Source organism: Drosophila mojavensis, unplaced genomic scaffold (assembly GCF_018153725.1).
Source record: "Drosophila mojavensis isolate 15081-1352.22 unplaced genomic scaffold, ASM1815372v1 contig_74, whole genome shotgun sequence".
In the NCBI taxonomy this organism is placed as follows: domain Eukaryota; kingdom Metazoa; phylum Arthropoda; class Insecta; order Diptera; family Drosophilidae; genus Drosophila; species Drosophila mojavensis.
In genome coordinates, this window is record NW_025318899.1 from 13,036,823 (window position 1) to 13,062,833 (window position 26,011).

Sequence of the window (26,011 nt, forward strand, 5' to 3'; positions counted from 1 at the left end):
AATATACACATTACAGGTGACTGGTCACTCTGGATACATTTACATTAGTTTTTTGTTTATGTTGGGAAGTCGTCGGAAAATTCGGCTGTTTTGTATGTGTGCCGCAATGAAAAGCTGCTAAAAAGCTAAATATAAAAATCAGCGCAGCGCGCGGCCGTCTGTCGGTGCATTGTTTTCTAAGTGCAGTCAGTAGGCAGCAGCAATTGATGAGGAAAAATTATGTGAAGCAGAAACGCAGTTTTTGTTTGTGTGTATATGTATGTACATTGTGTGCTTCTGTATGTGTATTGTGCAATGAAACTGGAAAACCATTATTATTAATGAAAACGCGTGAAATGTGTAAGTGTAACAATAAAAAATGAAAATACAGATGCGCTTCTTTTGCACTTTTACCATTTACTTGATTTCTTTTTGTTACACGTTCCCCCCCACTCTTTCGCAGACAACGAGAACGACAACGACAACGACCAACTCCTCCCACTTGTACGTGTTGTAGGGGTGAAGGGAGTTTGACTGCTGTGTCTGTGCGCTAGTGTGTGTGCGTGTGTGTTACTGCGTGCACGATAAGGCTTGTATTTGCGGGCAATATATAATTGAATATATATGCAGAGTAAATGTCAAAGAAGACGACGCGTAATATGCACACACATTAATAAGAGCAAAAGGTCAAAAGTTAAGCTGAAAACAGGACCAAGACACCGTAATGTTGTAAGTCAGCGACAGCAATAAGAGAGCGAGAGAGAGAGAGAAAGAGAACGAGCGCATGTTGGTGTGAGTGTACACGATAAGAACAAAGAGAAGAGCGAAGAGCACGAAAAACCCGTCTAAGAAACAGCAGCAGAGGAGGGCAAAACAAAAGACTGCTTAAAACTAATAAACAAACAAAAGCAACTCAAATAATAACAACCATAAAATAAATACAAACCGAAAATGTCGGCCGCGGAGCTTGAGACTGAAAGTTCCGCACAGGAGCAGCAATCGAAACAACCACAACAACAACAACAACATAACGAACATACAAGCAACAATAACAGCACTGCCAATGATGCTGAAGCCAATACCTTTGGCATAGACCTAGAAGAAACCATTGAGACTATGACATCAAGCAACAACTACAACATTGATATGGAGCAACAACAGCTGCAGCATAATAATATGCAGCAGCATGCGCAAATGCAACAGCAGCAACAACAACATGTACAACATGCACAGCAGGAGCAAGAACAACAGCTAGAGCAACAGGGCGATATGGGGTTGGGGATGACACTGATGCAATCATCGCCACCACCACACAGCTATCGACACTCACGAGCCTATCGCCACTTCAAAAACCCGCCACAGCCCCACATGTGCATTCGCACCACCACTGAAACTGGCGAGGAGTTGTTTATCAATGTGCTAAGTTGGACACGTATTGTCATACCACAGGAGCCCAGTGATCCAATACCTTTGTATGGAGGCATGCGCGTAAGTACAAGCTACAACGAATATCTTCTACAGCTCTTTAATGATTTTGTTTTAATAGGTGCCGCCTGGCAGCCCGCGCAGTCCTCCAATTGTGTTTGCCGTTATGGCGAATCCTGAAGTGCTCAAAGACTCGGGACGCCATAGCAAGGATCCAGAGGAACGACGCGCTATGGTGGAGCTAATGTGCGACTTTGTGGAGGCTATGAATCCTGGCGTGAAACTAGTCAGGTGCGTATGGCGTTGCTTTTCCATTTGAGGACTCAAAATAAAATTCATTTATTACAGAAACGCCGTCATACTCAAGGATCGTGACATTTCGGGCGAGCTTAAGGATGTCTGGAATGCTGTGCAGGCGCAGCGGGACCGTGAGCGTGAAGAGCAAATGTTACAGCAGCGCCAACAGCAGCACTATCAAAATATCACTACGCAACAAATGTTTCCCAAGTCACCGGATGCAATGCGTGCTGGAAGCGCTGCTCAGTCAAATGCATCGGAGATCGGCTTGCCGCCAGCATATAATGCCGATCTTATGACGACTGATCATGGGAATGGCATTACACTGGCCGTATTTGCCCAGCAGTTGGATAACAAGGTAGCCAGTGAACAGTCGGATGAGCAGCAGCAAGAGCAACAAGCGGGTAGCAACGAGTCAACGCCTGGCGATTCTTGCGGTGATCAAACGGATGCGGGTGTCGTTGTTAATGGTAACAGCGGATCTCCATCTGCTTCAGAGTCTCTATCAACAGTCGAGCAAGTGACACAAGAGCCAGAGAGCAGATCTGCTAATACGACTACCAGCAATGGTTGTAGTATTCCAACAAATGTGACAACAGCTCCAACGCCAAACGCTGCTGCTGTTCAGCCCACAGCTACACCTACGCCCACGCCTCCCGCAACCACGCCACCTCCAGCAGCGCCAGTAAAGAAGGAGAAGCTTGGTGGCTTCTTGCCCAACGGTTGCATATTCCCGCGCTTCAAGAATAACAAACACAAGGATAAGGATGGCAATCACAAGGAGAGCAAGAGCAAAGAGAAAACCCTGCTGAATGCGCTGAAGAAGAGTAAGGAGAAGAAGGTGGCACCCAGCGAGCAAGCACCCAGTGACAAAACAGCCACGGACAATGGCACCACACAGTACGAGAAGAACTGCATCAACAATCTCGAGTGCGAGGTGCAGAAACTCGACCTGAATAGCAGCAACAACGACAACAATATGTTCATCAAGCTGAAAGTGGCGCCCAGTGCAGCATCGGCAGCGGCTGCTGTGGCCAAGTAGTTAAGTATAACTGATAACAATGATAACATAAAGTTTCATAAGTAGGAAGAGTAAAGGATATCCGAGTAAACAGGCACGATACGAGTAATGAGTAGAGAGAGAACTACCTTTCGGGTAGCACTAGCACTTCACTAGCACCTAGGAGTATTTAGAGTCGTGGACATTTAATATATACGAGATTTACATAAGTCATACATATATATACATATATACATATATATGTATACAAAGTACGTTTATATATGAATATATATATACAATATATACCGTTGTATCAGTCAATTTTTGAAGGCAAATCGACAGACTCTCAGTGTAATAACATCTGAAAAAAGAAAAATATAATATTGTGCCATGCTCCATTCAAACTCAAATACATATATGTATATATACATATCTTTATGTATGTATGTATATGTAGCGCCCAATTTGTCTGGGTTTGTCATCCATAGTTTCTCCATAATTCTTCCCCGGCATACGTAAAGATTAACAAATATAAAAATCAAGTATTTATATAGTTCAATATTTGTATGTTTCGCATACAGTTTGCCTTATATACAAACCAAATGAGAGAGAAACGGAAAATAAAAGCAAATAAGTAAAATAGAGAACTTAAATATTAGGTCATCAAACCAATCAATGGCAATCGTAAAAAGAAACTCATGCGCCAAATTATGATCAGAAATATGTAGACAAAAGAAAATCACACGCACACACACAGCAATGGACATTGCACGAAAACCCTTATCATCCACTAGTTATTAGACTAGCGAGGGCCTATTGATACAATAGAAAATAGAACCCAGCTGTACAAGTATTACGCATTCATTTTTCCTATACCACTCTGCTCAAATGATCTCCAAGTTTTATTTTTTCGGTTCTTTGAAGTTTAAACTCGTGTGAACGACGACGCAGGCTCTATAAAGTACCTTTTTTGTGACCTTGCATTATCACTATTATCCATATGAGATGCTATATATTGTTTTCTATTTCTAAATGCTTTGTTTTGCCTTATTTCAATATCAACTAAAGTTAATTACTTCAGTAGTCAAAGAACAGTTCCAAATTACTTGAGTAATGCAAATCAAATGACCTGAAAGAAAAAGTACTCATATGATAAACATCTATTCTATTCTATATTGTTATTGTATTGTTTATTTAAAGTTTGTTTTTCCATTTTCTATTCACATGTCGTTCGCACTAATTGAGCAGAACTTCAAGAGCTCTCGATATATTTATATATTTAAACCACAAAAATGCAGTGAAAATTTAATAGAACTTAATGTGCAAAAGAAAAAACTCAATATTGGACTGAACAAAGCTGCCATATATAAATCACATACATATGTACAAGCATATATATCCGTATATATATGTATATAAGTATATATACACAACGCATATAGGCGAGTATACGAGTACATATGTGTGCATTTGTAATGTTTGCTTTTCATTTAAAACGAAAATTCAATTGTGATTCATTTGAAAATCAAATTTTTGTTTTTAACATCGAAAACTATTTTCAACATAATTACAAAAAAAAATATATATATATACTGAAAATCGAATAAACAAATCAGTTAACTTTGGTCAGCCGAAGTTTGGATACTCTTTCAAAATAGAGCTAAAGGAAATATCTTTTAAAAAATCTAACGAAACAAAATGTAAACTCTTTTCAAAAAAAATTTTGGCTTTTACTTTTGTCTCATTAAATATTGCCTTTTGCAAGAGTACTATAAAAATTTGATAAAATATATTTTATGCAACGCCCAAAAGCATGCTATAAAACTTTTTGAGTCTCAGTTTAGAGATTTGTTTTGTTTCGTTTTTCTCTCTAAAATGCATTTCGCCAGCCTTCAGTGCCATAGAAACAATGGCATTGCATTTATAGAAAAGAAGAACAAAAATATTTAAAATCAAAAGTACGTTTTTATAATAATTACAAAATTGTGTTTGTAACTTGAAATGAAAATAATAAAAAACTAAAGCATTGATTAATCGATTTATTAATTAAATAATTTAATTAAATTAAAACTTAGTTTTAGCTGGTTGTCGAAAAAAAAAACAACAAAGAAAACGAAAATATTAAAAATTATTGATTCGAATGCTTATAAAAAAAAACACTTAATTTAAGTTCAAGAAAGCAATAATTTTACTTGAAAAGCAGCAAAAAAAAATAAAATAAAATAAAAAACAACAACAAAAATACAAAATGTAAATGTAAAGAACGTATAACAACAACAAAAACAACAACTAATGTGTTAAGATTAACAACAAATAAAATTATACAAGTGGACGGTTTAAAACAACAATTTAAGCAAACAAAAACAACCAAACCACATTTTATATATATGTATATGTAACAATAAAATCAAGAAAACAGAACGTATTTGAGAATTGTAATAGCTGCTGGATTTATTTAATATATCATTGAATAAATATCTAGAGTTAGGCTATTTTCTATGTGAGTATTAGCTACGTCAAGGAGCACCCTATTCGTCCTTGTTGTTGATGGCGCGCAGGCGTTCGAGCTCCTCGCGTTCCGCCTTGTTGCGCAACAGCGGCACATTGTAGTCGAAGGCGTAGAAGAAGCCCTTGGGCTCGCCCGTCTCCTCTGGTCCGGGCACATAGGGCTTCTCGTCGTGCACGTACTCACGAGTCTCTGCCTCGCTGGGCTGGTAGGCGCCCTCGCCCGTCTGGTATTCGGGAGCAAACGGATCGGGATTGTGGCCAGCGGCAGCGGCCAGCTCACCCCACAGTCTGAAGTGCTCCTCCTCGGCCTTCAGCACGGCGGGTGTCTTGGTTGCTGGCAGCTTCAAATGCGCCGGGCGGTTGTCCTCAACATGGAAGCCAGTTTTGTCCGCATAGTACTTGGCAATGAAATCGCGACCATGTGGCTGCACATACTTGTAGGAGCCAGTGACGGTACCAGCATCATCGCGTTTCTCGTTCTTGCCCTGATTCCAGTCCTTGTAGCCATACACATACTGTCCCAGACCATCCTGGCCATGGTACTGATGCGCATCGTAGTGCTCCTCCACATAATCCTCGGGATGTTCAATCACACGGCCCATATAAACGAATTCTCCCTTCTCGTTGCGTGCCTCGGGCAGGGGATTTTCCCCAGTCTTGGGCGCATATTCGATCTCATTAACGCCTCGCAGTTGAGCGCTGTTCAGATACTGTTGTGCCTCCTCTGGCGTGATGTTAATCTTAAAGATGTTCTCGGCGCTGGCGCAGCTCACCTATAAGAAGAAACCCGAAAAGTTAAGAATTAATGGGTTGTAAAATGTGCCACGCTTCACAGCTTTTTGATGAACTTCAATCTTGATGATGACGATGATGATGATGATGATGTCATTTGGTCAACTTCCTCGGAACGTGTAACACAATTTGCACATCTATAAATGATACGCGTGGCAAATAGACGTCAGAGACATTTATATTTGCACATTTGACATTTTTACAACCCGGACTTCTAATTGAATAGATCCATAGATGTCGCATTATTTATCCAAAGCTCATAACTTGTTGCCAATTCATATGCATAATGATAAAACACTAACACGATTCATATTTTGGGCTACTAACCAGCAAAAAGGCGGCTAATATAAAGCACTTCATTGCGAAACTTGATTATCACTTGATATATTTATATTTATATATATATATATATGGTATATATAGTGTATAGTTTATTGTTTAACAAACACTGTTCTGGATGCTGCTGCTGTTGCTTGAACTGTTGTCGATTTACTAATAACTAAATAACTTTAGCGCAAGGCTTTTATACTAACTCTGCTTCGCAGTTTGTTGTTTTCCGTTTTATTTTTTTTTATACAATACGTTTTGTTGTTTTGCATAAAATTAACAAATGAACGTTGAATGAAGATGTGCTCGTCGCTTCTGTCCGGTTTCTTACTCAGCGTCAGCATCAGCATCGGCTCAGCATCAACAACAATTTGAAGTTCATCTTAGCTGAAAATTCACACTTCTCACGCGTTGCTTTTGCTGTTCTGTGTCTGCTTTGCTCACATCATTAATTGTATGTATGCGAGCATCCAAATGCTCAATTAGTTATTAAATAATATTTATTTTACCATTTTTTTTTATTATCATCTTTCTCTTTTGGTTGTTGTTGCCGTTGTTGTAGTTCATAGAATATTTGTTTTGTAAGCGCACCCGCAAGTGTCTATCGTAGTTTAAGTGGCATTTTGGCTAGCTCGACGGCTGTCAGTTATCTCATTGATCTCTGACTGATACCCTATATATGATGTGGAATGGGGTAGTATATACTGGCTTCGAGACGATTTGATAGGTAGTTTTTATACCCGCCATATGATATAAAAGTATACGAGAATCTCTAAAATAATTTTATAATTATTTATCATATTACTTGTTCAAGAATTATAATGAATTTAGCTGCTTAATATTGGTTGTGCTTAAAGCTTTCACGTTACTTGAATCAGCATGTACGAAGAGCTGAGCAAGATCACCAGCTAAGATTACTGGAAGTAGGATTCAAGGATTGAGAGAAATAAGTGTATGATGCCGATCAGATATCATACACTTGTTTTTCCTGTTTTATTTTAAAAACGACAATATTTATAAAAAAAAGAATTTTTTGAAACAACCCGAAGATTCGCGAAGATCACATATTATTTTATATTAATGTTACATTATACATGCTATAATATTAAATTTGTATTATGTATACATCATATTTGATCGTAAGTATAATTCAAGTATAGCAGAACGAGTTCTTTGGGGTTTTCCCTCACACACAACAATATCTGAGTTAAGCACATGTTCATAAACGCCTTTCTAAGTTACTAGCTATATATAAGTTTTAGGTAAGCAAATTACGAGTAAAATATGTGGGCTATTTTTAATCTTGTGGTTACGATACGTTAGGTCTAACATATTCTGAGCCGATAATATACTAAATTTGGCTCATATCATATCAAGTAATCTTACTTAGTGACAGGCATCTAAAACCTGTTCATCTCTTAAGGAAATATCAATTGGATATGAAACAGCTTTTTGGGCATTGGGTATACGCGTGGCCAACCACGTTTGCGTTTGCTATATGCTGGCAATGATTTATTTTGTATTAAATAATTTTTGAATACTTCCATCAATTTTTTCACTTCTAATTAATGCAAAATGTACAGCTTTAGCTTTAGCTCTAGGGGTTCGGGTTTCCTGTAGAAACGATCAGCGGAAGCTCAGGCAGACGAGCACTTGACTTGTCTCTGCTACAGATGAACATATATGTATGTATGTATGCATAATTAATCGTATCTTCTCCCAGATGCGCTATCAAATGTCAATTCGAGTGGGTAATTCAAGCAATGAGAGCTGCTTGACTGCGATTCCGCAAGTTTGTTGCCTAAGTCTTTTGACTTACATTCTGTTGGCTTTTTTTTGGGATTTGTAAGTCGTGCAAGGGCTCAGCTTTGAGCTGTCCACAACAAACTGCGCAGTTTCTCAATTACAATTACAATTACAGAAATGATATTGCTATTTAAATAATAGGTAAGAAGCACGCCTCAAGCATTTGAAGCTGACCGTTAAAACAAATTTTCATTTCCCACCCAGACAGCCAGGCTCTACGTAATTTATACCAAAACAAATATCAATATTATATATGTATGTTATGTATATATTTCATTATGCAACTTATTGACCATTAATAATATTAAAAACGTATTTTTAGCTTATGTTATTTTTTATCGCTGTTCATAGACGCAAATGGCGATTTTTTTTTACTTTTACGTTCTGCTGACTGAATTTCATTAGCTGAAAAGAATACAAAAGATATACAGATTCAAAAACAAACTATGGGAGCACTAATTAGGAATGATAGACTGGGAAATACCCTCATCATTTGCAGACTCGCTGTGTCAATCAAGCATTGGCGGTTCTTTAGATTTTTTTCAAGGAACTGCTGCTTGTATATCATAATCTCTAACTTTAATGATGTTTATTATTTATAGAGTATATTATTAAGTATATACCATAAAGTACTTTACACGATATATAAGAATATATATTTATACAGAACGTCACGCAGAGGAACATTTAGACAGGTAAATAAACAGATAGACCTACATAGCTAGTGCTCAACTAGTCAAACTGATTAAGAGCTTATCATAGTTCACATGATTGACAAATAAACACTAAATACTCTTTCTAACCGCTATGGCTTCAGGGCACACAAAAAAGGTTCCAAATATTGAATGAATCAGCAACAGGTTAAGACTTGGTTCTTGACAACGAAATGAGCAACAAACTAGTCAAAGTTAATCTATGCTACTTAGTCTTATTTCGTGATTTCTTATATAAATAGTTATAAACAATTTCTGGAATTTACGTTGAGTATGCTGACTTCTATCTTCGGGTAAACAAATGTGTGACATCTAATATTCAGTGAATCACTTTGCCACATTCTTAATTCCTTTTTAGACATTCTGTAAATAAGTTTATTGTTTCTTATTTATTTATTTGCCGATGATGCAAAAGTCTAAATAAAAACGCAGACCTAATTTTCGTAAAGCCGGTTTACGCTGTGCAACTGTCGCTCATATTTAAATATGAATATATTTTATTATAATAATGCCGCTTTATTGAATTCCTTATGAGAAGTGAACTGAGATACACCCGAGTTCATTTTGGAAATGTTTTGAACCGACAAATTAAATATTACGTATACGCAAATGGCAAATAGATGTATTAATGTGTAACAAGATATGAACAAATAGCTCGAAACTTCAATGCAAATAACTAACTCAAACAGCCAAGTCGAAGCGCACTGAGAGCGCCGAGAGCCAGGTGAGCAACGGAAAATGTCAAATAAACAAAGTTGGCCCGGTGCCCGCCAGGTAAACACACTCGCAGTGCCCAGCAAATGGCTCCAAAGCAAACAGCGCTCAATCACACACACAGGGCTCGAAGCCAAAGAAGAAGAAGAAGAAGAAGAAGCAACAGCAGCAGTTGAAATAAGTGCGAAAGCTAAAGTAAAGTCAAAACCAGTGCAATACCAAGCGACTGGCCGATCGGAGCTGTCCGCCGTCAGGTTTACCAGCAAATAAAGGAAAATAAACCACTTCAAGATGCAGATCAAGGCAGCGCTGATGCAGACGCTGCTGTTACTTCTGATGCTTTCGCCTTCGGCGCTGCAAGCGGCAGTGGTGCCCCTCGAGCTGGACGAGACGAGCAATGCCATCGGAATGGATACAAAGGAGATTGGCTATCTGGAGCTGCAGTCGAATGGCACTTTGATCTTGGAGCATCCACAGAATCAGAGTGGCGGCGATATACAGAATTTTCTGCTATTACGCAGCGTGTTGCAAGCACTGAAGCTGCACTCAAACCAGGAGCACGCGAAGCTCAACATCAAGATGTACGGCGATGGTGTGGAGCACAAGTTTCCGCCGCTGCTGGAGAGGATAATACAACGCATACAAACCTTTTTCTCCATCTATCGCCATACGGACACGAGTCATCCCGTGCGCAAAGATGAGGTAACCACTGTGGCGCCTCAAATTGTGGCAAGTACGGTGAAGGCAATAAAGCCACAGACAAAACCAACAAAACCAACGACAACGACAAAAAGAACTACAACAACAACAACAACCACAATCCTGCCACGAAAAGATGTTTGGATAACTGTGGGCGAGGACGAGTGATTGACATACATACAGAAATATATTTATATATACACATACATATACATCTAAGAGTTATTATATTTATTTATTTTTGTATTTATATATTCTGTCAATAAACCACTCAGCTCCACGACTATCGTTGTAACTGTAACGTGAGAGAGGCGCCCACACTTTGCCCATAGCTCATGGCTGGGCACGTCTCTAAGCGCACTTAGTATGCGTCGCGCAAGCAGCATGGAGCGCGATTTATGCTTAGCTCTGTGTATGTGTAGGTGTGTGTATGTGAGTTTGTAATATGTGCGATATTTTTATGTTCAGTGGGAATTACGGGTACGCGTTTAGCCCATCTTGGCCAGTTGCACAATTATAGACGATATACATATTTATTGTATATAATAATATATAGTTTTGCATATACAATATGTATTTAGGGTGGGGCTGGCATTACCGTGTTCTGCCTGTGTTTAGAAGTTTAATATTGAATGTTTAGAATGTATTATAATATTCATATATGTAAGTAGATGTAAATATGTTCATATGTATGTTAAGCTTACCTTCCGCTGAAAATAAATGTGTATATAATTTTGCAAACAATAATTATGATTCATGCTAATTTAATAATCACAATTGATGAAATATTCATATTTAAAATAAATATTACAGTTACCTAGCAACAATATTATAGTAAAGTTCATTATGATAAACACCATCATTCAATTTATTATTATTAATATTATTCTTATAAAATACATTATTACTAAATAAATACCAAGTCCCAAAGTAGAACACAGCTCATCCCTCACTCCTCTGCACGAAACGACTGAACAAGTGCTGCTGCAGTCTTCGCATTTTATAGTCCATATGATTTCACTCAAAAAGAGCAAATGATGCTGCTCCAAATTCGTTTCGACGTTCGCTCAAGATTAAAAAGAGGCCAACCAAAAATCAAGTGTGGAAATGATAGAGAACCTATTCCAAACGAAAGGGCAGACATCATCTCAGAGACTTGAACATGAGTATATATACAATATTTGTCATGTATGAGTGATCGGTCGATAATGGCAGCATAGATAATACACTCATTACTCATAAGGCTTCTCTTTTTACAATCTCTCGACAATCCTTCATGCAAGTTTGTTGTCTGAGTCTTTGGCTTTTTTGTCTCTCTCTTCAACTTGGAATAAGAAATAAAAACTCTCTCCGTAATTTACATTTTACATTCACTTTTTTTTATTGTTCTGTTTTACATTTTTCATTTGTTATGGTTATGAATATGAATGAATGAATGAATGAATGATGATGAATGATGATTATGAACGTGTTCTAGATGTTGTTAGCTATGAATGAACGTATATGCATTTAGATGTTTGTTTTCATATATATTTTATTTTATTTGTATTATACTTTTGTTGTTGTTGTTGTTGCCTTTTATTAATTGTTGCTGAAAGTCGGAAATTGATTCGCTGTGACTGTGTTAGTAACTAAATGTATTAACCCACGGCCTGGCGCAGAGCCTAGACACGGAACAGATCGAGTTGTAGAATACCAAAGTTGCCCATATAGAATATCTGTGTATGAGTGTGTGTATGTGTCTCTATGTGTGTGTGATGCGATTCGATGTGGTTTGATGCGATGTGAATTGATCTCATGGCTGTGGCTACCTAAGCTGCTGTTGCTGCTGCTGCTGGTGTCCCTTGTTCGATGGCGGCTGGCTGAGCCTCAGGCTGTGCCTCCGCTTGCTGCTGGGCCTCAGCGGATATGGCAGCGGCAACGGGAAGGGCTGCGGCCTTGAGCAAAGGAATTTCTTCCTTGACTAATTATGCAGAAAATACAAAGTAAATGTGTACACGCAATGAATAAAAGTTTTCAATTTCTTTTTAAATTTCCTACTCACTTTCCTCCTTGATGAGCTCCTTGATGGTCTCCTTGAGGGGCTCCTTGATGGCCTCTTTGATGAGCTCCTGGTTGGTCTCCTTAATTAGCTCCTTTAAGCTACCCTCATCGGACTTCAGAATGGGTGCTTTGATCTCCTCGTTATTCTCGTTACTGGACTCCTTGCGAGCCTCGAAACTGGGTTCCTGGCTGGCCTCTTTCCTGGCCTCCTGGACGACTTCCTTTCTTGCTTCGGGTTGGGCTTCCTTCTTGGCCTCTGGGATGGCTTCCGGTATGCTTTCCTTCTCGGCCTCCTTGGGGGCTTCCTTGATGGCTGGCTCGGCGAAGCCGGCTTTGGTTTCCTGAAGCGCGTCCTTAAGAGTTGGCTTAATATTTTCTTCACTTTGTTGCTCCACCTTGATAGCATTGCTCTCTTCCAGCTGACGTGGCGCAATCTCTGCCTTCAATTCACTGGCCTCGACGGCTGCAGGAATGATGGTCTGTGCCAGCTGATCCAATGGCTGTTCCGATTGCTCTGGCTGCTTCTGCTCCTTGAGCAGTGGCTGAGGCTCTGGTAGGTCTGGCCATGTCTTCTCCTCAGTGGCCTGGATGGGGGCCTCATCGGTTTGAATGCTGCGTGCCCGTATAGCTGAGATGGGCCACGAGTAGACAGGGGTATGCACCACATCGACCACGGGCGTGTGATACACCTGAGGCAGACTGTAGAAGTGACGCGCCTCGGTGGCAGCCAGCAGTGGTTGGGTATTGGCCGGAGTTTCAATCAGTTCGATCTTCTCGTTCTTCAGCTTCTGCAACTCTTCGTTTTTGTTGCCCGGGCTGGGGAAGAAGCCGGGGAAGAAGCCAGCGCCGGCAGCAGCTGCTGATTCAGCAGCCTCGCCCAACTGTCCGCCTACGATCTCAACGCCCTGCTGCACCTGCTGCTGGATTTGATTGACACTCGGGAAGCCCTCAGTCTGCCTGGTCTCCTGTGCTGGACTGCGGCTGCTGGCACGGCCAGTGGACGCGGCATCGCCCAGAGTGGGCACCACAGAGGCTGCAGCTCCAGCTGGCACATAGACAATGGTCTCCTCATGATGAGGCCCCGAGACGCGCGCCAATGGGGACAAGCCGTGCACGTAGCGCACCGCTGGCTCCAGGTGCACCTGCGCCTGAGGCGTCACAATGACAATATGCTGGGCCGGTTCCACGACTTGCTGCAGTGGCTTCGCCTGGCTGCCCACTGCCAGCAGGCAGACAAGCGCAAAGATGAACATTATGCTAAGAGGGGGGAGGGAAGAGCAAAGGCTTTAGCTACAGTTGTCTATGCCAGGCATTAGCTTGATAGCTGCTGCTGCCGCTGCTGCTGCTAAACTGGTATTACCCTGGCTAGCTATTTATAGTCGGCCAACCAAAGTCCATTCTAAATTTAAACATTATAATTGCATGTATGTGCCACAGGATGCGAACTATTAACCGGTTTGCGGTTTGATTGGCTCTTGGAAAAGCTCTGAAGCAGCCAATTCTGGTGTACACATAAAGTGTCCAATGTGCTCTCTGGCTGCAGTCGAGCAATCCACTCGAGCCATTCAGCTGCAATTGCCAGACCAAGTTCTTGGCCAACTCTTTTGATTGCAGCTCGGCTAATAACTGGTTTTTCGCTTTCCTGATCATATCTCTCCGAGGGGCATCAAATTCCCCCAAGTCTTATTACTCGCGCATATTCTATTTAAAGCCAACCCATCCCACCGTCTCTTCTTCCCTATCATTTGCGTGGCAATTGCAGCAACTGCAGCGTTTAGAACTTGAAAATGTTTTTAATAGTTCAGAGGTTTCTGTAAGCGCGTTGGGCCGCTTTTTTCATTCCTCTTTAGCTTGACTTGATAGTGAAGGGAAAAATATTGCAACTACTAATTGAACTGGAAACTTAATTTGTGCATTGCTCGAGGCAAGAATGTCTGTTAGCAAGTATGCTAAAACTGAGCAAACTGATTGAAACTGACCTAAGGCATTTTTACTGGAGGAATTTGCAGACGTTTTCTCTCTTACTCTGCTCATAATAAATGGAGTGCATAGTGATCTAACGACAAATATTGTAGTACCCATTAGTTGCTCGAACTAAGAAAACTTGTTTTTATTGAGGGACAAGCAGATAATTCTTGTCTAAAGTGAAATATTTTGTAAACATTTTTTAAGTTTCTTATATTTTAGATGATGTAGAGCATGATAATATGATTGTCAATACCTCAAGGAAAAATATGCGAAAGCATAGAATCTCTATAGTCGGGGTTTATTATCAATTCAGTGAATTTATTAGAAATACATAAATTAAATCAATCTATTGATGTATTAAAAAAATTAATATTAAACAAAATTTGTCATTAAATTTAACGAATTTAAAATATTATCAACCATTAATTTATTGAAACTTTAAAAACTTAAACTCCATGAAATTCATTTTGTTTCTTTATAAGAAACTTTTATAAATAAAATGAAAAATAATAATTAGCTTGAATGAAATATTTATGAATATAAACAAAAGAGTGGCCAAAACTAAGAAAATTACAGTTGTGTAATATTTCTATAAAAAACTCTTTATAAAACTGAATTTCTGATCTGAACTATGTAAAATGTTCACTGAGAGATTTATTAAAAATGTATATACAATATTTTTAAATATTTTTCTGTTTAGTCAGAAAAATAAAATATTTAGTAGTTTATTTATTCTTGTAATGTTAATATGAGTTAATATTTAATAAATTCCTTTAAGATCCCATGAGCCAATATATTAAGACTAGAGGAAACTAAATTTTCTAACGAAAAGACTTAAAGTGGTTTTAATTGAATAGGTTGCATGATACTTGTTTATATATTATATGCATATATTTTTGATGCCTTCCACAGAGAGATGTCTATCGCTAAGATAAACAACTCGTTCAGTTAACTTAACGACAAATATATAAAAAATGCCCTCATAAAGAGATCTTAGCAAGTCTAATTTTCGCTTTCCTATTTGACGCTTTGTCGCGCCTACTGAGCTTAGTTCATCGGACATGGACTTTCTAAACGAGCTTAGGGCACGACATTAAACCACATTAGAGGCAATAACACAAAAAACATCTAGAGAGCTTACCTGATGGCAACTGCCGCTTCTGTACGAGAGATTTGGTTCTTCGCGAGCAGCTCACTTTAATCCGGCACAAAAAACGGTTAACTTAGATGGCGAATGGTAACACAAGCGATGCTGCTTTGAGACTTGGCACAAATGTTGTGTGTGGTTTGGAGTTGGTGGTTGTGGCTGAGTGGCTCAGTCTTGACACGCCGACCACTTCAAGGAAACTGGTGGCCAATGCTGGCTGCCATGGGCCTTTTATAATGTGCTCGCTTGCCTAACTGACCTAGCGCAAGAACAAAGAGCTGCAATTGGTAGGTGGCGGAGAGGAAGAAGAAGTAGAAGAGGAAGAAGAAGAAACAGCACAGCAAGCTGAAGCCCAAGCTGAAAAACAAGCTGCAACATTTGCAGCTTCCCGCAGGAATAGTGTGCGGTGGGAATGGAAGGAGCAGGGGCATGGTCAGGGGCATGGGCAGTGGCAGGGGCGGAGGGAGTGGCATAGCCAAGATAGCCAAAAGGAGTACACGCAAAGCAGGCGGCAAATGACCAAAGTTAGCTAAGCTAAAGCGACAACAATAAAAACAACAACAAGTAAGAGTGTTTGTTACGAAAATGCCAGACTAGAAGATACCCTGTAGTAAATGTTTACAAAAGGAATTACATTTAGAAATTTTATTACAATGAGGAGATAATGCTATCTTTATGTATCCCAAGGAGAGAGCTCGATAATGATTCTACTCTTTATGTATCCCAAGGAGACAGCTCGATAATGATTCTACTATCATTTCTGATCAGTATTATACATACTACACGCCATCAACCACGCCCCCTTTGCATCTTACATACAGTCGGAAAAAACCATTCAATCCGGTTCAAACATTTTCAATGGCTTGTTGAGCATAACAACAATAACAAGCACTCATACCACATACTCACACTCACACTCACACTCGCACTCGCATTCGCACTCACTATTCGTACTCGTTTTGCACTTGCACACAGAAGAGGGTTTTCTGGTTTGCAGGCAACAGCCAGCAGCAGCCGGCAGCTAGCAGCTAGCCAGGTTCTGGCCATGGCAGATGGTCAACGTAGATGTTGTTGTACGTGCTGCACGTATGTCGCTACGATTTGGTCTTGGTCTTCGTCTTGGTCTTCGCTTTGGTGTGCGCTTTTGGTCAAGCTGAGTTTGTTAAACCTGCATTGTAATAGAAGTCAAGCGCTGCAAGCGCATTGACAGCCACTCACGACGACCATCATGGGAGCTTCGGCCATGGCCATGGCCATGGCAATGGCAATGGCAATGGCTAGAAACTGGGAAACTGGTTCAGGTGCAAATTGAATACATTGTGCAGCGCATTTAGCTTGACTGCCACTCGCGCATCCTCGCCTCGCCTCACCCCCACCTGGCCCATTGGCTAGATTTATTTTTATGCTGCCTGCACCGCCTGCTGGCGGAAAAGATTAATCAAGATATGCGCTTGCCAGCTCGTACTTATATCTTATATCAACTCCTTCTCTGGCTGGGCTCCCTTATATATATCTTCTTTTCCTATTCCTTCCTTCTTTTTTTTTTTTTTAGTAAAATTTATTTCGTTTTAAAATATAATCACAGCTTGCTGGTCTATTAGATATGCATCGCAGCTGTAGCCCCTGCTGGCAGGCAACAGAAAAAAGGTTTTAGATTTTAGCCAAAGTGTTGCCAAGATCAAAGGTTCAATGGCCGAATGAATTTGATACGCAAATCTTTTTCTCTTCTCTTTATTGGCAATTTGGATGTACATAGAAAATTTCATGATTCATGCTCAGTGGCGAGAGGCTACTCCTCGGCGTGTTCCTCTACTCGTGGTGCAGGCGTCGCTTGGGCGCTGCTCGTATGATTGGCTTTTGGGCCTGCTGCTCCTTGGATCTGGCTGCGTACTCCTCGGCAATGGCCACACGCCATTTCTCGACGAGCGCATCGGGTCGCTGCGGTGCGTCGCGCACGCGTGGAAAAGTGGAGACAGCCACTGGGGCATCACTGTAGTCGTAATCGTCATTTGATTGGGAATTGGACGTCTTGATGACGAGCTGGTTGCGTGATGGCAGCGTAATGCTGAACGCAGCCGCCTCCTCGGGCGTAACGCCCGCAATGGCCGTGGCTTTGGGTGAGGCTACAGCCAGGCCATTGCGGCCCGAGAGCGCAACGGCATTGGGCTTGGAGGAGGCAACGCCGCCCTCGCCGGCAATGGAGACCCCTAAAAAAGCAATTAGCATAAAGATTAGCTTAGCTTATTAGTTAAATAACCTAAGCTTGGCCAGACTTACCCACGGGCTTGGCTTCAGCCACAGCAGCATCCTTCTTGGGCGCTATGACAGCCACACTGTCGTTCACATCCTCGTAGGGATCCTCGGCGGGGGGCGGTAAAATGTCATCGGGCGACAGCTGCTGCTCGGTCACCTCCTCCAGCTTGTGGTCATCGATCTTCTGATCCGCTGGATTGTTGGCCTCCAGGCCCAGATTTGAGGGTTGCTTCTGCGGCATTACACCGAACAATTCCGGCTGCAGCAGCACACTGAAATCCTTGATCTGTCCATTCTGCTGCAGCAGAGCCAAGGCTGTAGCCGCTTGGCCCAGCTCCAGCAAACTGTTGGCATAGATCTTGTTGTCCTCCTCGCTGAAGGAGCCCTTCCGTTTGGCCAGCTCCTGTATGGCCACCAGACGAGCGGCTGCTTCCTGAATGCGATTGAAATTGCTGCCGCTGGCCGAGATGGAGGAGACGGGGCTATCATTGGCTACTGCCGAGATGCTGGCTGCCGAAATGCTGATGGTGTCGTCTGCCTCCTTGGGGTGCGGCTGCTGACGCTGCAAAATGCTGCTGCGGATGCTGCCGTCTTGCTGCGGTTGCAGCAGCAACACCTGACCACTCAAACCACCATAGTAGGGCAGCTGATCCTGGTAGATCAGTGGGCCGAATCTGGAGCCAGCCGATCTGTGTCTAAATTTTATAGAGTTCGTTAAAGTGCTATGGAAGTGAAGTGCGGCATTTGCCTGTACAATTCTGCGTGTTATAGTGCAGGGATAAAGCGTGGATAAGGAGAAGCAATGGGGCAACAATTTCTACGGATGGTGAGCAAGCGTCGACAATTCCTGAGGTAGAAAGCCAAATAGTTTACTACATCTTTATTTACAACTACAGAGAGCGAGAGAGATAGGATAGGAACATATGGATCTCTACACTAAACTACATAGCTGGAGACAGATATGTCTCCAGTGGATTAGACTCCGCTTCAGTTAAACAAATCGATTTCCAGATCGGCCGCTGCATGCGCTTTACCACCCACGCCAGCAATGGCTACCGATTCCGGATTGAAGTACACATTGGTGGGCACGCCCTTCTTCAGCAGCGCCCTGGAGATGGGCGTGGAGATGGCGGTACCTCCGTTGCCTACCACAGCCTTGGAGTGGGGCTCTAGTATGAGCGCCGCCTGCTTGCGTCCTTGTATGGCCTGTGCCTGCTCGGGATGATAGGGCAGGAAGTAGTTGGCAAATGGTATCTGGGGAAAGTTCTTTGAGCTGGTGCTGGTGCGTCCAGTGGCTTCCACTTTGACGGGTGGCCGTTTGCCGCTGCCTTTGCGCAGCTTGGCAGCTGTTGCCTTCTTCGTCTGTGGTTTGATGGAGCGAGAGCTGCTGGACAATATATGCTTGCCCGGCACGGAGATAATCTCTTCGATCACATAGTCTGAATTGATGCGACTAACAGCGGCGCGTAAGCGAGTATCGCTTTTTAGATCACCAGCTGAGGTTTGTGGCTTCGCTCGCAGCTTTTGCAATGTCTCAATGGTGTCTTCGGTTGTTTCTTCTTCTTCAGCTTTTTCAATTGGAATATCGTCAGTGGTTTCAGGCTTTGCTGTGCTGGTTGTTGTACTGGGCGTTGTTGCGGCTGCTGTACCCACAGATGGCGCCACATAAGCGAATGGCAGACTATAGGCAGCATAATATGGTGAGTTTAACAACAACAGATTGCCATGTATGGTAGATTTAAGAGCACCATATGGCGTTAGAGCTGCGAACTGTGTTGAACTTCTTGTTTCAGCTGCTTTGTCTACTGTAAGTTTCTCTGGCTGCGGTTGGGCAGCTCCTTTGAAGGCGCCATAGGGTTTCAGGATATTGTCCATAACTGGAGCTGCAACTATCTTCTGTGCACTGACTGACTTTGTTGCAGCGGGTGCCTCATAGTTCACCAGCGGCTGCAGCCGACTGTGCGCCGGCCACGTCTCAAAGCTTGTGGTCTGCCAGTATGTGTTCGCACTTGATTAGATGTTGGTTAGGATATTCGAATTGAGGAAAGGAATTTTCATAGGAAGAGTAAGAGAGTTGAGGATAGCCATTAGTCTCGTAATATATACAATATATACAGCTCGAATTGGGGTTTAGTCTAAAATATTTTGTTATCACTACATGCGAAGGCTTTGCGGTGTGTGTGCGGTGTTAGTAGGCGTAGCAGCTATTTACATTTGATTACAGATGAAAGCAATGCACAAATTACAAATACAAACATTTATTACCAATACTTAGGCGCTATACAAAAATACTAACAGTCATTAGGTATAAAATCGAACATAGCTAAACGGCAGCCACAATTCCTAACTATCTGGCAGCCCTATCGATCGATGAGTCTAATTCGAAAATCAGGGCTGGCGACAGATTTTAGTTAAACAATCAAGCTACTGTAAGGCTTCAAATTCCTGCACTTCCTCCTGATCTTCATCTTCCATCGTCATGCCCGTTGGTGGTGCGTAGTAGACGGTGGGCCCTGTGGCCACCACCTTACCCTCGCGTGGAAAGCTTTTTGCATCCACATCTGTGCGCTGGAGAGCATCTTTCAGATCCACATCAGCAGGTATGGAAATAACCTTAGCCCCGGGGCCAGCAATGGTTAAGCTGCGCGGGTGGGTCAGGGCATAGCCACCGGGGCCTACAATTGCAGTACCGCCACTACCTGCTGTTGCCACGCCTCCTGGCCCCGCAATGGCAATGCCACCCTTGCGCACCTTCAGGCGTTGAATGATGATGCCGCCCTCTCGCAGAGCCTGCTTCTGAGTGCCATGATGAGCGGTGGCTACTGTACCAATGGTGTCCATTAGGTGGTGCTTCTTGTGTACAAACAGATGCTTCTCTGTACCCGCGCTGGTATCCTGTTCGGCAGCCGTATTCTCCATTTGCTCAAGAGTATCAATGTCGCCATCGCCATCGCCATCGCCGCCGCCCTCCCGCTCATCGTCCCACTTGTAATCATCCTGGCTATCCTGCAACATGTCGGAATTTTCTACAGCTCCGCTCTGCACCACAACTGGCTGTACAGCTGTTGTTCCTGTCAGCGCGATGGGCTGGCGGAAGGGCATTTTGAAAATATTCTGAAAGGCGTTTTTGATGGCTGTCGAGGTCTGGTTCTGCATCTCGGCCAGATTGACGCTGGGCACACGGAAGACATTCAAGCGATTGCGATTTGGCATCAGCCCGCCTGTGGGCGGCAATGTGGTCTGCTGAGCCACATTACTGTGGCTTGGGGCAGAGTTCACTTTGAGACTGGATGAGCTGGTCAGTATCTGTTGATTCTGATCTGCATCCTTGCTGCTGCCACGCAATGGCTTAGTGGTGCTACCGCTAGTCCGCTTGCGGTTGCCATTCGCTTCAGGCGTGGCAATGGCAGGCATGCGGGAAGGAGTAGACTGTGACTGCGACTGTTGCTGTTGCTGGGATTGTGGCTGTTGCTGTGGCTTATGTATTGGCTTCTCACGCGAGTCGAAGCGTGATTCCTTGCTAGAGCTGGGCCCTTTGGTGGTGGTGGTGGTGGAGGTAGTGGTGGTGGTGCTTGTTGCTGTTGGCTTGCCACGCTTGGGCGTCCCATCGTCATTTAAGGCTAGCTCGCGGGGCAAAAAGAACAAATGGTATTTGGGCGTTGTCTTGCCCTGCTTCTGGTTCTTCTCGTGCAGCATGGCCTTCGCCTTGCCATAAAAGCTGTCCACATCGCCAATTATCTTGTAGCCCTTGACACGATACTCGTGCGGCGCATGCTCTCGCAAATACTGCTCCTTGTTCAGCTTGTACAGATGCACCGGTATGAGAAAGTGGGCGGGCAGCTGCTGTGCCTCCTGTGCTGAGCTTGGCTGAGGCAGCTGCACCTGATTGGGTCGGAAGTAGAGCGTCTCCCGCTGCTGCTGTTGCTTTTGCTCTTTCGACATTCCATCCACAACATTCCTCGTTAGCTTGACAGCTCTTATGGAGGGCTCCAGCAAGGTTTGCCCTTGGCTGCCAGAGAAGTGATGCTTCTGCGCGTGGAAGGGCTGCTGGGCGGGCTTGGGAAAGAGATACTGACTGGAGTCGAGTATGGGCGGCAGCTTTGGCTGATCGGGCTTCTTCTTCACATAGCCAAAGGCCTCGTTCACCTTGGCGATCTGGTCGAGAATGCGCTTGGCCTCGTCCGCTTTGTCGGACGTGGGCGGCTCCACATTCGGATCAAACTCCTCGGGAAATTTGATCAGTTTTTGCCTTTGAATTCTGCAAACGAAAGTTAGGTTTGTTTTTGGTCTCATCGTATTGGCATGATTAGTAAACTAATGCGATTAGCAGGTGTTATATACGGATAATGAGTGGCTTGGTCACACAATTCTATAATGTTTTTTGTTTTAGTCACAATACACAGACAGCTACTACTAGGAGCATTACGATGACACTGTCACAGCTCAAGGCAAGGCAAGGCGGGGCAAGGCAAAGGTTAATAGAAATCAATCGGCGAAAGAATTGCGAGCTACTTACTCGACGGCATCCAAAGCTTGGCCAGCTGCCCAGGAGGCAAGCAAAAGTGTTGAGAACTGCAAAAGAGGAGTAAGAATTGAATTATGATTGATATAGGTTGATATACGAGGGTGGATTGAAGAGAGAGAGATAAATGAATAAGCTCATTATGCAACTGAATTACTATTCATTAATTTAGATGCTAATGACCTTTATAGTTGAGAGAGTAATTTTAACAAATTCCCAAGTTAATGGCAGTTAAATAATAGAAATACACAATAAACAAAACCTATTATATTTCATATTTCTATAGATGCCTATACCAACTCAAATATATATTTATATATATACATATGTATATATAGTGTATATAATAAATACTTATAATTATGCCGCGTGCCAGCTGCCAAGGTCTAAGAATGCGGTCAAGCACTTCATTTCATTTCATTTCATTTCTCCAGCATCTTTCGCTAAGCTTCAGCTGAAAAGTGAGAGCCAAGCCCATTTAGTCAAGCTATTTTCACAGCTTTTCGCTGCTCAAGAACCGAGCCCCGATTCAGTAGAACCATCAAGCCATGCTCGCCGAGTGTTTGCTTTGTTCGCTTCTTTTGCAAAATCAATATTGACGCAACAGCATCCACCCAGCCAGCAACCAAACGACCAGCTGGTCCGTTAGCTTGTCATCGGACACGGCAACTTCATCTATCAAAAGCCGCAATGTCACTGAGCTTGGTGTGTGTCATTGACCCAGCTACAGATATTCCGCCTAAGCGTTTGTTCTTGTTACCAAAAACGAGCTCTGGACCAGCTGGGAAGATATTTCAGAGTTATTTTGTATTCTGTATTTGCAAGCAATGCCTGCATTTAGCCACGACTTCGAACCAAGATGTATTTGTGGTTGCTTTCTTTTGGCTCTGATTTATTTATTATACAGATTGTTTGCTGGAGTCGTTTGTTCTGGGCGTGTTTCAAAACTGGGTTAATGTTGCCCAAATACAGAAAGAAAATATTTCAAAATGCAAATCATTTTTATTTTTAAGTAGTTCTCAGGTTTTCAGCTTAATTAATAGCTACTGTTGCTGGTGCTGCTGCTGCAGCTTAAACAAGTCTTTCAAATGAAGATTAATTAGTGCCATCGACCCGTCCCTAAAGTTCCTTTGATTTATGTTGTGCAATCGATGGCGAGAGATAACTTTATAACTCCAATTTATGGCCCTCCATATAGCAGAGAGTGGGGCGTTACAAAGTATTTCTTTTATTGTTCCTCCAGCTCTCGCCAATTAATGGTCGAGAACTTTATTTCACTTGGCCATTTGTCATGGCCTCCTACGCACATGCCTAGCCTACGTTTGTAGCATATTGATTTTTCTTCATACATATATACATTTATATGTATATAAGAGGGTGTGAGGTATGCAGATATAATTAAAATATTTTATTTTGGGCTTTTCATAAGGTTTATTAAATATGTCGCGCCGGACGCTGACGCATTTCTACTTTATTTTAGGGCGTGTTTTCTGCTTCTTTTTGTTATATTTGTTGAATAGAAAATGAATAATGCAGCGCGTAATACGTAAGCTATAAGAAGTGTCTGCCATAAAGACGTGCTGATTAATTTTCACTTTTCATCTATAAGTTTTCTATACGAAGATTCATATGTCATGGAATATATTAAGTATTTCACTTAAATTAATAATTTTTTTTTTCAATATAACATATAACATACAATCAATATTATACTTGATATATCTTAGCCTACAATATAAAAGTTTATAAATTAAAGCATACAACTCTATGCTTAATGATTCTTAATTATAATAGTATACCTAATAACAATTCATTTAAAATTATTTTTTATCACATTAAAAGATCAATTTAACAAAAGTCTTCTAAACTGCTTCTTCAGTTTTTTGCCCTTTATTTCTCCATTTTTATTTTCAATTAGCAAATTGGTTTTCTGATGAGCTGCTGAACCAGATATTTGCATATGGGCCAAAAGAAACTCAGACTGATTTCACAGCTAACTCAACTTGGTAGCAAAAAGAATCTTGGCAAGAAGAATCAGCCAGTGAAAGTTTAGAGCTGAGTGTAAACGCAAATTAAATACGAAAAAGGCACAGAAAGACTTAAGGCACGAACTTGCGCCAGTTAATGACTTCAGCGACGCTAATAAATGATTAATTGCGGTCACATATAGCACAGAAGACAACAGCAAAATTGAAACAGAATTAAACTAGTTTTTTTTTCACTCTATGTTGAAATTTAGTAAGCGTAATTTGTTCTCCGGTTTCGGCCATAAGTACTTACCACAATGAGACGCATTTTTGCGCTAAACAATTTTTGTAATTTTTTTCTTTTTTGATTTTTTTTAAGTTGCTCGTTGTCAACGCCGGTGCAGGCTAGCCTTGAGTTATATCCTTGAACTGCGAACAGAGACAAAAGGCGCTGTGTTATCAAGCGTAGAATCGAGCTTTAATCAGATACAGCAAACACATTCACACACACACTTAAGCTAAATGCCAACTCGGCCAAGTTGTTTAATGGTTTTTTGTTAAATATATTTTTTTGTAAACGCTGCTTCAAGGAGCACACGCACTTGGCTTCAAGATTTTCGTTCTTGAGCCAGAAAAAAACTACACTTGACGCACCTTAAAGAACTCAAGCAGGCAACGACTGAAAACGAACTGAATTGTGCCTGGGCACAGCTTGGCTGTTTTATAACATTTCCATTAGCCATGCAAAGCGAACAGCAAAGAAATGTGTTCAACCTGACCATGGCCAGTCACAAGAGAGAGCGAGAGAGAGAGAGCGCGCGAGTGTGTGCCAGTGAGTGAAAGAGCAAATGCTTAAGAGAAACTCGCTTCAAAAGGGGGCACGTACGCAAATGCCTTGGCTGCTTCTTATCAATGGGCGAGCATCTGTTGCTCTTTACCTGTGTCTGTCAGAGCCACCCAAAACATTGACATTCACAGCTTGGGATCATGATTAGGATCATGTTTGTTTTTCTATTAGATGAGCATAACTAAAGCACGTTTTTTTGCACAGTTTTTATGTCTGTGTGAACCGCTGATATCGCTGGCATCGCTGACAGCAAAGCACCAAGTGCTACTGTTCATTCGACGTTTCGACATTGATTAATTAATTGGCTTGATTGACTGAGCAGCAGCATCATCATCATCATCGACGCACTTACGACTCAACTGGGCAGAACAAAACGAACGACTTAAGACGTGAACGCGTGTGGGTAGACAACGTGTAAAAGCTTAGCATTGCCAATTGGCGTGACGAATGCTGATTGAAACAAGCAATAAGCCTAACCGCAAAAAAAGAAAATAGAAATAAAAGACTTAAGACACGAACTCAATTATGGTTCAATGAATGAACTATTCTGCGAATTGTCAATATGTTAAAATTCTTATTCAAATTGAATAAGCATTGAATGTGGAACATGCTTAGAAAGTTTGACTCTGCAATATTCGGAACTGTTTCTAAATATCCGATTGCGCCCTTAATCCATTCACAGTCTTATAAAATTACCACTCTAGAAACGACAGTTTTATATATACCTTTATACCTTTATATGCATATATATTTCTAGAATTCCATCATGTTTGCAACTTAAGCAGTTTAGTTAGCGCGCTTTATTAACAACACCACAGGCGATTGCCATCTGAAGTCCTTTCAGACTATTTTTAGCGCATCTGCCATAGCATAAAGAGTATTGTTATATTGGAGTCATTTACTGTTATTTCAACTGTGACATATTGAAACAATCAATTCGAATTGATTGAAGATTTATGGTTTCAACTAGGAATACACAATGAACGATCAAGAAACCCAAA

At 41.7% G+C, this 26,011-nt stretch overlaps 5 protein-coding genes across 8 annotated transcripts; 2 read left to right on the forward strand and 3 right to left on the reverse strand.

The window, feature by feature from the left end:
* Positions 1 to 22: 22 nt before the first annotated feature.
* On the forward strand, positions 23 to 4,649 carry LOC6582302 (alpha-protein kinase 1). The gene is made up of 4 exons (XM_002007969.4): positions 23 to 339; positions 443 to 1,467; positions 1,526 to 1,695; positions 1,753 to 4,649. Exons 2-4 carry the CDS (start codon positions 931 to 933, stop codon positions 2,741 to 2,743), a joined length of 1,698 nt encoding a protein of 565 aa, XP_002008005.1. The 5' UTR covers positions 23 to 339; positions 443 to 930; the 3' UTR covers positions 2,744 to 4,649.
* A 480-nt stretch (positions 4,650 to 5,129) lies between these two features.
* Positions 5,130 to 6,504, reverse strand: LOC6582303. The gene is made up of 2 exons (XM_002007970.4): positions 6,332 to 6,504; positions 5,130 to 5,985 (listed from the first exon to the last, which is right to left on the reverse strand). The coding sequence occupies exons 1-2, from the start codon at positions 6,362 to 6,364 to the stop codon at positions 5,233 to 5,235; spliced, it is 786 nt and encodes a 261-aa protein (XP_002008006.1). The 5' UTR covers positions 6,365 to 6,504; the 3' UTR covers positions 5,130 to 5,232.
* Positions 6,505 to 9,726: 3,222 nt separating this feature from the next.
* LOC6582304 lies at positions 9,727 to 10,795 on the forward strand. The gene has a single exon (XM_002007971.3). It carries the CDS (start codon positions 9,856 to 9,858, stop codon positions 10,429 to 10,431), a length of 576 nt encoding a protein of 191 aa, XP_002008007.1. The 5' UTR covers positions 9,727 to 9,855; the 3' UTR covers positions 10,432 to 10,795.
* An 862-nt stretch (positions 10,796 to 11,657) lies between these two features.
* On the reverse strand, positions 11,658 to 15,751 carry LOC6582305 (eukaryotic translation initiation factor 4 gamma). Of its 2 annotated transcripts, XM_002007972.4 has the most exons (3): positions 15,416 to 15,751; positions 12,308 to 13,563; positions 11,658 to 12,226 (listed from the first exon to the last, which is right to left on the reverse strand). In XM_002007972.4, the coding sequence occupies exons 2-3, from the start codon at positions 13,557 to 13,559 to the stop codon at positions 12,075 to 12,077; spliced, it is 1,404 nt and encodes a 467-aa protein (XP_002008008.1). In that variant the 5' UTR covers positions 13,560 to 13,563; positions 15,416 to 15,751; the 3' UTR covers positions 11,658 to 12,074. The 2 variants fall into 2 exon arrangements, with proteins under 2 accessions (XP_002008008.1, XP_043865648.1); XM_044009713.1 differs by lacking the exon at positions 15,416 to 15,751 and having other exon boundaries at positions 12,308 to 13,577.
* Positions 15,752 to 17,126: 1,375 nt separating this feature from the next.
* Positions 17,127 to 24,860, reverse strand: LOC6582306. Of its 3 annotated transcripts, XM_032731801.2 has the most exons (5): positions 24,818 to 24,860; positions 24,477 to 24,592; positions 22,191 to 22,246; positions 17,699 to 18,369; positions 17,127 to 17,628 (listed from the first exon to the last, which is right to left on the reverse strand). In XM_032731801.2, the coding sequence occupies exons 2-5, from the start codon at positions 24,489 to 24,491 to the stop codon at positions 17,231 to 17,233; spliced, it is 1,140 nt and encodes a 379-aa protein (XP_032587692.1). In that variant the 5' UTR covers positions 24,492 to 24,592; positions 24,818 to 24,860; the 3' UTR covers positions 17,127 to 17,230. The 3 variants fall into 3 exon arrangements, with proteins under 3 accessions (XP_032587692.1, XP_032587693.1, XP_043866001.1); XM_032731802.2 differs by lacking the exons at positions 17,127 to 17,628; positions 17,699 to 18,369 and adding an exon at positions 18,391 to 19,682; XM_044010066.1 differs by lacking the exons at positions 17,127 to 17,628; positions 17,699 to 18,369 and adding an exon at positions 19,724 to 21,932.
* Positions 24,861 to 26,011: the final 1,151 nt, after the last annotated feature.

Excerpts from the sequence above, each read along its gene's own strand:
- LOC6582302 (XM_002007969.4), top strand. The coding sequence starts at position 931 with ATGTCGGCCGCGGAGCTTGAGACTGAAAGTTCCGCACAGGAGCAGCAA. Across the intron at positions 1,468-1,525 it reads CTTTGTATGGAGGCATGCGC|GTGCCGCCTGGCAGCCCGCG; the intron begins GTAAGTACAAGC and ends TTGTTTTAATAG. Across the intron at positions 1,696-1,752 it reads CCTGGCGTGAAACTAGTCAG|AAACGCCGTCATACTCAAGG; the intron begins GTGCGTATGGCG and ends CATTTATTACAG.
- LOC6582304 (XM_002007971.3), top strand. The coding sequence starts at position 9,856 with ATGCAGATCAAGGCAGCGCTGATGCAGACGCTGCTGTTACTTCTGATG.
- LOC6582305 (XM_002007972.4), bottom strand. The coding sequence starts at position 13,559 with ATGTTCATCTTTGCGCTTGTCTGCCTGCTGGCAGTGGGCAGCCAGGCG. Across the intron at positions 12,227-12,307 it reads GGAGCTCATCAAGGAGGAAA|TCAAGGAAGAAATTCCTTTG; the intron begins GTGAGTAGGAAA and ends CTGCATAATTAG.
- LOC6582303 (XM_002007970.4), bottom strand. The coding sequence starts at position 6,364 with ATGAAGTGCTTTATATTAGCCGCCTTTTTGCTG. Across the intron at positions 5,986-6,331 it reads TATTAGCCGCCTTTTTGCTG|GTGAGCTGCGCCAGCGCCGA; the intron begins GTTAGTAGCCCA and ends TTCTTCTTATAG.
- LOC6582306 (XM_044010066.1), bottom strand. Across the intron at positions 21,933-22,190 it reads CAAGCTTTGGATGCCGTCGA|AATTCAAAGGCAAAAACTGA; the intron begins GTAAGTAGCTCG and ends TTTCGTTTGCAG.